This window comes from Lates calcarifer, linkage group LG19 (genome assembly GCF_001640805.2).
Source record: "Lates calcarifer isolate ASB-BC8 linkage group LG19, TLL_Latcal_v3, whole genome shotgun sequence".
In the NCBI taxonomy this organism is placed as follows: Eukaryota; Metazoa; Chordata; class Actinopteri; family Centropomidae; genus Lates; species Lates calcarifer.
In genome coordinates, this window is record NC_066851.1 from 16,886,051 (window position 1) to 16,896,885 (window position 10,835).

The window sequence follows — 10,835 nt, forward strand, 5'->3', positions numbered from 1 at the left end:
CAGTTCAGCTCTGTGTCACACGGGGCGCCCGCTCCTCCGCTGCTCGGTTTGTTTTCCGGGTGATGCTGCTCTTCTCTTCAAAGCAGAGGAAAGTCGGGGGCTCATGTGTCAACATCCAGGGTTTCCCCGGGGGAGGCGTAACGTTAACGTTATTCCAAAAAAAAAAAAAAAAACCTGCCGTTCCATTGAGGACCCTTTTTATTTTTGTAGCTTGTTCATCCTCGGAGGCCGAGGTGTTTTTTGCTGACTGTTAAGACCAGAAGACGATCTTCGGCTCCTGCTGCTTTGACGTTAGCTAACGTTATTGTAAACGATGACAGAGTACAAAGTGCGAATAGCGTCTCCAATCATTTAATAGTATCTGGGGACCTGTTAGCTTAGCCAGCTAGCCTGGTAATTCGATTAGAGCAAGGAAACGGGGCGAAACACACTGCTGACATGATGTTTCCTCAATCAAGGCACTCGGTAAGTTAACTAGTTGAACTTGTCCCAGTTGGAAACTAAGCAACTGAGCAAGCTGAGCTAACGCTAGCTAGCAACCGACAGCTGACACTAGCACTGCTGGCTGCAGGTAGCTGTCAGCTTCTCTCACAATGCCAGACCTCTCTGCATCTCCTCACTACGTTTGTACCGTTATTATGCAGGAAAGGCGTTAGCTTAAAAAAAATAAAATGTTTTTAATCACTTGGTTTGTCGCCAAATTGTTTGTATTTAGCTGCAAAAACAGTCTGTCGTTAGCTAGCGTTACTCAAAACAGCTAATTGAAGTTGATGGTCTAATCTGTGAGAGCAAATTAAGTGTATTATTCTGTTTTGGATATCTTATTTCATCACTTCTACTTTCAACAAAGCAAATTAACTGTTAGGATACAGATCACATTAATGAACATCAGCTAGCTATGGTGGAAAAGTACTTATTTTTTTATTGATTTTGTCAAAATCACAAATGCTGCTGCAAATATTGAGTGGAATTTTAAATAGCATTTGTCAGCTTTAAGTGAGATCTGACAAATAGCACTATAATGGGTGAATTTAGAACAAAATGAGACTAAACACTCCAACAACACCGGATCATGCTACCACAGCTTGCATGCTCATCAGTATTCCAAATTGTTGAAGCCAAGAAAAAATAAAGCTGAACTAATCATTTTCGGTTAATCTACCCTAACCCTATTCTATAGTGACCGATCAATAACATGAAAATACATTTCACAAAGTAGCACAAAAATGCCAAATATGGCTTTCCAAAGTCCAAGGACCTTCAAATGTCTTGTTTAGTTTGACCAACAGTCCAACATATAAAGATCTTCAGTTTACAATGAAATAAAACAAGAAAAGCAGCAAGGCATCACATTTGAAAAAACTAGATATAGAGATTTTTTAATATTAATTTTGAAGAAAAAAAGGAGGATTGAAATAGTTGTTGATTAGTTGTCTGTTGAGTCAACTAATCAACTCTTGAAACGGAAGAGGAACCAAGAAAATAATCTGCAACTATTGTGGTCATCATTTGAATCACTTTTTATATAACACTGCCAAAACGTCACTTGTTCCAGTTTCTCAAATGTGAAAATAGGCTTGTTTTCATAGCTGTTTATGAAAGAACATTTTAAGTTTGTATGTCAACTTGTACTCTGAGATACTGTTACGGTAATTTGTCACTATTATCTGACATTTTATTGACCAGATGATAAATTGAAGAAATAACTGGCAGATTGATTGCTTCGATAAAGAAAGTAGCTGTTGGTTGCTGCCCTGTCCTTATTCTGTTGTGTCTATCATAACAGTATAATAATTTTATGACCTACTAACGCCAGACAAACTGCACTGAGAAACATCCAGAGCAGAGAGCCACAGGTGCGAAAAGAGCTGCACAAGCATACATAAAATAACACAGACCATTAACCAAAGACCACAACAGACATTTCCCACAGTGCTGTCTCATGGTCATAAAAGGTTACGTGTTTTGTGTTTGGTAAAAATCTACATATAAATTCTTGGTGGTTAGTTTCAACATGTGACTACTGTTCCTCTTTCTGAGGCCAGATCGTATCAAAGATCTTCCTAAAGATGTGGTGACAGGCAAGAGAAATTCAGTTTTAAAATGGCTTTTAATTAGAATTATTTATTGCCTTGTCAACATGACTCAAGCCCAACGATATCAGTATTTTTCTTTTTCAGACTGCTGCTGGACAAAACAAGACATTTGAAGCTGTTACCTTGGTCTCTGAGACACTGGAGCACATTTTTCACTGTTTTCTGACATTTTATAGACTAAACAATAAATCAATCAATGCTTTCCTAATTTTTGATGTTAATTAATTATTAATAGTTGCAGTATTTCTTTTGCACTTTGAAAGCACAGCAAATAAATGCAGTTTGCGTTTTGGATGCAGAGTTTCGACCTCTGTGTAACCAAGTGACTCCATCCTCTCTGTTCAGTCCTGTAATCCTACTGGAAACCTCTTGCCCTTGTGCCACTTATTTAGAGAGTAATGAGGTTTAGGGCGCAGGATAAACCCTGGATTACAGCTCTGGACTGATGGTTTAGCCATAGTCTATACATAACCAGACTTCTAATGCAGCCTCTAAATACCTCTTGCATATGGTCAGCAAGGGCACACTTTAATCTCGCCTTCTGTAAACACATTTCCTCAATCAACACACACTGTGTTCCTAAAAGGGCCAGGCCAGCGATTTTCTAAAGAGGACTGTTGCATATCAGTTTGTCAAAGACAGCTGTTAAAGATATCTGTGGTTGTTTGGATAATTGAGTGCTAGGTGATATCCCTTTTTTGGTTTGTGGCTGACTAGTCAAACATACTGTCTCCTCCTTTATCTCATTTTACACACTCGTACCCAGATGTGAGACTCTGTTTGGGCAGACCTTCATTTTAACTATCCTCTCAAAGGGTTAATCCCAGAGCTTAAACTGCTGTTTCTAAACAAACCCAAACACACTTTCATTAAAACACACACTCATCATCTGGTTGCCCAGCAGCTGGACAAAGACAGATACACCACTGGCAGAGAGCATGTGAGAAACTTTTGTCATGTTGTCGTTATGTTTCCCCAGGCATCCTCTCAGTCCGGTCAACCTCTCAAGTTCACCACTTCTGACTCCTGCGACCGCATCAAGGATGAGTTCCAGTTCCTCCAAGCACAATACCACAGGTACACAGTAACACACACTTCACCCACACACAAATGAGGAACCCCCCCCCCTGTATATTGCATACCATCATTACAGGAAGTTACAGAAGTAGTGCTGTGTCTGACTAACACACTTAGTCAGGCAAACCGCCTCAAGTGGTATTTTCCCCCTGCATCAGTTTACACTCTGAGCTCCACATTTACTAATGTTAATTGGTATTTTTGTTATCTTGTTTTTACACCTGAATTCTGCACTAAATCTTTTGTATTGGCTGGAGTGAGTAGAAAAATACAAGTTATAGGTAAACAGCTTGAAAAAACATCTGTGCATCCTCTCCTCTTAATGGTTTTGTAGAATCCAAGCTGATGAAATTCAGATGGATAAATTTGGATATTAGCTCTCCTCTAATTTCTCTGTATATTCTCTGTAAACAGTTTGAAGTTGGAGTGTGATAAGCTGGCCTCTGAAAAGTCAGAGATGCAACGTCACTATATTATGGTAAGTCTATTATCATCACTTCTCTGTGTGATGTCGTTGAATCCGATCTCCTGAAATATACCAAGGTGCTTGGTGATATCTTTACCTATACTGTTTTTAGTTTCCTGTTTCCTACCACATCATCCTCTCCTGGCTTTGCTTTGTTTGGATGAAAGCACACATGACAGTGCTAGAGGCAGTCTTATTTGTTTCACTAACACACTTTAATAACTATGCTGCAGTGATTTAGATATTACATTATCGCGGTAAATATTACCACTCTTAATTGTTTGTACCAAGCTGAAATATATTTATTCTCTTCTCTCTGTATTGGGCAGTTTGTGTGTGGTCCTATTAAAGGTACAGAAGGTTAACGTTTGTCTTGTTCTCCGTATGTTTATTGTAGTACTATGAAATGTCCTATGGGCTGAACATTGAAATGCACAAACAGGTAATTATCCTCCCCTATAATGCATTTTTCTTTAATGATGCTAGGTATATGTATCTGATCTAATGTCTTTATTTTTTTCATTCTTTCTGCAGGCTGAAATAGTGAAGAGACTGAATGGGATTTGTGCTCAGGTGCTGCCTTACCTGTCACAGGAGGTACTGACACTGACATCTTCATGAATGTGTCTGACCTGAATCTCTGCCCAACAGTCAGACCCAGCCATTTAGTCTTTTAATCACATATCTAGTGAGTGGTGTGTGACCATGTTGTGTCTTCGTTCCAGCATCAGCAGCAAGTGATGGGCGCCATAGAGAGAGCCAAGCAGGTCACACCTCCTGAGATGAACTCGATCATACGGGTGAGCTTTAGTCCACTTACTGTTAGCTTTGTCTTTAAGTGCATAAAGATAGTAAGATATTAAAAGATTAAAGTAGGGCCACAAGGTATCTGTTACCACAGCCTATTATAATTAGTTGAAAACATGAACAAGGTGCAATCAAAAACTCCTGAGATTGCGCCTATAACAAGCAAAAACCGTACATGATTTAAATTTGGCTGCCATCGCCTTCAAAGCAGTCACCTTGTGCAGTGGTACACCACTCCCAGCGCTCCTGCTGTGCTTGCTATTCCATTTGCGACATGTTCTGGATCCACTCCACTGTGTCAAAATGATGACCCAGTGGTTTGCATTTTATTTTGAAGAAGAGGAAGAAGGTGTAGAGAGCCAAATGAATAGGATGGATGGGGAGAGATGATTGTGTTGGTGCAGCCAAAAAAGACAAGCATGATGCATCATCTTCAGTTTTAGAGACCGCTGGCTCCTCCACTGCAAAGACTATTCTGTCTGTGCGTTGTAGTCCATTGTACCCAAACACTGTGTGACATTTTGGATATAAAAATCAGTCTCTAACTTATGAACTGACTGTCTTTACCATCGGTATGTTTTCAGCAACAGCTCCAGGTGCAACACCTGTCCCAGCTCCAGGGCTTGACCTTGCCCGTGACCCCGCTGCCCCTGGGCCTCACCCCTCCCACCCTGCCCGCCGTCTCCTCCAGCTCCGGCCTGCTCTCCCTCTCCTCCATCCTGGCCAACTACTCCCACGGGCAGGCCCAGGTGGTGAAGGATGATAAAGCCCGGGACGCCGCAGAGCGAGCACCCAGAGGAGAGGACGGGGACAAGTCAGACTAGTGCCGACACAGTGAGGAGGTTTGGGGATGGGGATGATATTATGGAGGTGAAGGGTTGGGGGAAAAAAAAAAAAAAAAAGAAAGTTGAAACTGTAACTGTAATTTGAGAGATTGATGTAAGTCTGACTGCCTGTCTGCTGAGTGTTGATGTAGAAGAGTAACTGCAGGGATGATGACAAGCAGAGAGGACCGAGTTCAAGCTTTTTGGATGTGTAGAGAATGAAACTGCTGAATGGCTGACAGTGAGAGTTCTTATTATTTAGTGATAATAGACTCAGTTCAGGCTTCTAGACTTTAAATATATGCTTTTTTTTTAGTGTAAGCCGCTGTTGTTAGGCTTAACCAAGATAAATGTTCCCCCATTTGGAGAGACAAAAAGAGCTAAGGATGAAAACTAACCGCAGTCTCCCTTACATGGATCTGCCTCTCACAGGTTTATTTTTCATACTTCTTGTTATCAGATCTGTATTCAGTGTTTTTATTTTTTTTCAGTCCCTCTGATCTGTTTCTTACTGGTCCCCGTCTGCCAGTCACAGTAAGCAGTTTTAACAACATCTCAGTTCCCTTCTAGTTCCTTTTCAATGATGTTCAATAGCTCAGTATCACCTTTTTCCAAAATGTTGACTGGAGTTATATTGTGCATTTATGTTCTTGGAGCAAAATTAAATCTAAGTCGGATGTTAAACGGGATGTTTTAAAGGGACATTTTACTCGCCAGGTGCATTCAAACCTTTCAAAACCTAAACCACCCTTTTTCATATGACCAACCACTGGATGCATTACCTTAGCTGTGTACCTCAATCCCAAATGAATGGGATTTTATTCCATTAAAAAAACTCTATAGTTTGTACAAATGGTAGTATAACCAGCTTTGGGGTTAATTTGTGTCTCCTAGGCCTAGCTGCTGCTGCTGCTAAACATGCGCTACATGGCACGGACCATGACTCGTCTTTAAATGACAAGAATTTACGCTCTGAAAAAAAAAATTGACTTTATTTTGACATGTTGTTTTTGTGAAGTTAAAAGACAGGCTATAATTAGTCTAGAATTGTCTGTGTGTGCTCGAGTGAATGTGATTGGAAAGAAGAAAACTCTTGCTTAATTTAACTTTTTTTTGAAGCACCTTTTGTATTTTCCTTAACCCCCACCCCCTTCCCCCCTTCCCCACGTCAGCCCTTTCCTCTTGCTGGTCCACTCTTAAATAAACTTGAATGGGATCTAAACTTCAGAACCAGATGGTCGTAACCAACAGACGAGTACTGTATTTCTGTAAGTTGGCAGAGCACTTCTGTTTATACTGAGACTGTATCAAGCACCTATCTTGTGTGTGACAATAAGGGGGAATCTCCCCCCCAACTTTTTTTCATTTTCCCATTGTTTAGATGAAGAATGTGTCCTGGGTGAGTTGCTAAAGCTCTGTAAACAGCAGCAAACATACAATCCTTCATAAGAAAACATATTTTTACAAAATTATTACAACCAGAATTTGTGTTGGTTACCAAGCTGGTTTCAGAACATTTTCAAAAAAACAGTCTCCCAACTCCTTACCAAATACAAATTCTATAAAGTATATACTTATCTTGATAGTATACTTCTCTTGTAAGAATTGAAATGTAGTTTTGTACTAAGAGGAAATAATAGATGTGCACCAACAGATTTTGTTTGACACATATGAAGAATTTCACCTGATATAATGCATACAGTTGCACTGTGATTTTGCATACAGTATATTTGCCCTATAAAGATACATATATTAATATTGTGGAAAACAAAAAGAAAACAAAAGCAAAAAACAACTATTTCTGATTTTGGAATAACATGTTGCTGTCTTTCTTAAACTAAATCTGCAGTGATTTCCTAAAGTTACAGTTAAAGTACAGTACTGATGAAGTATAATATAAAGGTTAGTATATGGCACATATTGTATGCAGTCAGTTTGTAGAGTGGAACTGGGACACAGTTTACTAGAATGTTCATGATTTAGGCAGTAGAGGGCAGCAGCGTACTCTCATGGGTTATTAGTATAAAGGCAAACTGACATCCTCTAAGTATCTGAAGATGTCCAGGTCGGTCTGTTGTGTTCACATTATTCTCACTGCTGTTCTCTTCTCCAGCTGAGAACCAGTACACTGCGGGTGTTAGCTGGTATTCCCCTGTAATGTGAGCAGCTTTCCAGAGCTTTGACAACCCACCTTTTTAATGTCTGAGCACATCCAAGAGTGGCACTTCAACCTTTCTCTCTTTGTTTTAATTTGAAAAGCACTTAAGTTGTGGCTCAGTGCTCTTTTGTTTTTCTTCTTCCTGTCTGTGCTAGTGTTGGGGGACCTACACAGTTTCCCTCCCTGGAGATTTGACTTTAATATATGGAGTGTGAGAACAGATCAGTTAGTCATTTGCACTCTTTATGCTGACGTCGGTCTCTGTAGAAAACTCCTTTGGCAAAACTCAGACATATGAATGGTATGTGTGTTTGTTTTTGCTGTGAAGGGCCAATTTGTATACATATGAATATATCAATATACATATTTTTTAAAGCATTTTTGTATGTTTCAAAGCTGCTTTTTAACGTGTGTGTATCATGGAGGACTTAAGTGTTGTATGTGTGCATTACAAGCCTACAGTAAGAGAGGCACAATGTTGTATACCATGTCGTTTTTTCCTGTTTTTTCTCTCCCGTTCTCTCAGTAGGCAGTAACACTTAACATTGTTTTCTAGGTTTGTAAATGTTTTATCCTTTTTTTGTGCAAACAAAAACCAGTTTAATGTGTTTATGAACACAGTCTCATTTAAAAAAAATACCTTAAAAAATGTAAACAAGAAACCGTGTACTCAAATGAGAATGAATCAACCTTTTAGCAGTAAGGAAGCTTCTCTGGTGCCTTACAAATAAAAGATGTGATTGAGAGTGGTCATTTGTCTTTTCCTGTGAACAAAATACTGAAACAATATGAAGGACAAAAAGGCAACATTAAAGGGCATGAAAATGACTTCAGCACTGACTTATTGAAGCCTGGAGTTATGAAATGTAGCATTTAGAGCCTGAGTAAAATGTTCAGTCTGATAGTACAAGCTTTGGTACTCCTAGCTGAATCAGATACAAGTTTGCACTTTGAGGAATGAATTTGATTACAGAAGTCACAGTGTTATTAAAAATGAAACAAAACCCAAGTAATTCCCATCAGGTTAGTAACATCTCTCAGGATGAGTCACCACATAACCATGACCTTGTGAGTTTTATAGCTCTTTGTTTTGGTTCACTCTCATACTGGTTTGTTGCAAAAAAAAAAAAAAAAAAAAAAAAAAGCTCTTAAAAGTATTTAGCAGTTAAAGAACCAGATATTTCCCTAAGGTCTGGTAGCCCTGAGGGTCAAAGCACAACATTTCATAATACACAACATGTCAGATTACAGAAGTGGTGGGACAACCCTTCTTGTCTGTGACGGGACACAAACCAGATCAGTAGTTTGTCTGTGTATGATGTCAGTGAAATGCAGCGGGAGGGCACGAAGTAATTCTCTACATGGGAAGCACTATCACAGGCTCTCAAAACGCCCTGCAGTTTGCATCATTTATGGTCGAGTACCAAAAGCTGTTGTTAATTAGGTGGGTTGCCAAGAAACAGACAAAATTAGTGTTTAAACTGATGTTTCAGTGCATCCATAATGACATTATTTTCTTTGTGTTGAACACTAGGGGGTTACTCTGTATATTACACAGAAGGAACAGAGTCAGACAGGGCTGGTGCTCATGTGTGCACTGACCAATATAAATATACCGAATTGTAAGTTTGTGGGATGTTGTTGTTTGGATGATTTAACTTAACCAGCTAACATATGGTTACACCAGTTGTGGCTTGTTGCCATAGCAATAGTAACAAGTCATATAGGCCCAAGCTATGTTGTAAATACAGATAAGATACATTATATTTATTTCAGAATGCAGATATATCTATCGTTAGAATGATCAAAGCAGATATTGATATGTGTCATAATTCATACCAATGTACTGAGTCTTTTATTGACTGCTTTTCTGTATTTAACATTCTTCTGGTTATTAATGTCACAGTTTGTGAAAATACTGTATACCAATTACAAGTAAGTGGTTTAGTACTTATGCATGTAAATAAGTGGTGCAATGTAGTTTAGCTCAGCAATTTAATCATTAATTAGATTAGTAAGTAATTTAGTTTAGTTAATAAGTAGTATTTAAGTTAGTAAGTAATTTCTTCCAACTTTTTTTTTTTTTTTTTTAATTAAAACTTTACAGTCACCTGTTCTTTTTTCCCTACCCATTAACCCATTGTTCCTGGCTCTCTGGGAAGACTTTGCTACTCCAGGTCCTGGTAACGCACGGGATTTGATCGTTTAGACTCTGCACCGTAAGCCACCGTACGGTATCTACCAGGCGTGCTGCGCAACCAGTCTCCCTCACATTAGAACCATCTCTCAGTGCTTTTCAAGCTTCACTTTGGCTGTTGGATTTGTTTTATACTCTGCAACCTTCGGATTGCTTATCTGACTGAAGTTAAGAAAACACATTTTAATAGATTATCCAAACAAATGTATTAAAGATTTACGCAATTAATCGCAGTAGTTTAAAAATCCGACGAAAGAGATACAAGTTATAGATCTCGTCTCTGTATCCCGCTGCGTTCGCTCCCTCTGTGTGTTTATCTGTAGTGATCTGAGTGCCGTTGTTGGCCTGCCTGTGTTGTCATTGGTCATGGCATTCTGGGAGGAGCGCAGAGAGGCGGAGAAACGAAGTCGAAAAACAGATTTAAACCAAGGTTTCAACAGTTGCCTCTGTTTGTCAGTATTGTGAGAACACTTAATTGCCGAAGAAGTCTGGATGCTAAAACAAGCTTTGAAGCAATTTTTTGTCGAACAGGAGTGAGGCTGGATGCTGAACACACCTACGGCGCGAAGGTAAGGCCTATGAGCTAACCAGCTAGCGGCTAGCGTTAGCGGCGAGCATAAACATTAGCCTTCCCTTTTAACGTTTCCATGCGTGGGTAAGAGTGTATTTGTGTTTCCCTGACTGGGGCATCCCTGACATGAGTTGTGGACCCCCAGCGTGGACGGGTGAAAACCGAGGAGCTCTTGATAGTCTGTTTAAATCTGTGTTGTAATTGTTTAGTCACTTTAACGATGTCTTGCATCTCTTTCTAATTTTGTGTGCCATCCTGGTCATTTTAACTGAGTTTATAGCGGTCTATCATGTCGTTATCGTCATTTTGTGTCTATTTGTGGTCATTTTGTGTTATATTACGTCTGTACCTGGCTGCTTTATACCTGGATGTCAGCGTTAACGACAGCAAATTTGAGGTGCCGTGAAGTCAAAATGGCTGACTTCGTGTAGGCTTGAGGTCATTACATCAGGAGACTTTTTTGTACACCTGGGCATATTATGTTTGTGGTCTGAATTTCGTCGACAAACTAAGTCCAATGGGGGATCACTTTTTACTGTTGCCTTTGCAGCTTTGTTCTCAGGCTCTAATAATCCAGGCAATTCCAATAGGGCCTCGCTTTCATGCTCTGGCCCTAATAAGAAAAGTAATGTGTAATGG

At 39.5% G+C, this 10,835-nt stretch overlaps 1 protein-coding gene across 1 annotated transcript; it reads left to right on the top strand.

Moving 5' to 3' along the window:
* Positions 1-21: 21 nt before the first annotated feature.
* On the top strand, positions 22-8,177 carry LOC108875058 (TLE family member 5). The gene is made up of 7 exons (XM_018663713.2): positions 22-465; positions 3,076-3,173; positions 3,588-3,651; positions 4,037-4,081; positions 4,174-4,236; positions 4,365-4,439; positions 5,031-8,177. Exons 1-7 carry the CDS (start codon positions 439-441, stop codon positions 5,268-5,270), a joined length of 612 nt encoding a protein of 203 aa, XP_018519229.1. The 5' UTR covers positions 22-438; the 3' UTR covers positions 5,271-8,177.
* Positions 8,178-10,835: the final 2,658 nt, after the last annotated feature.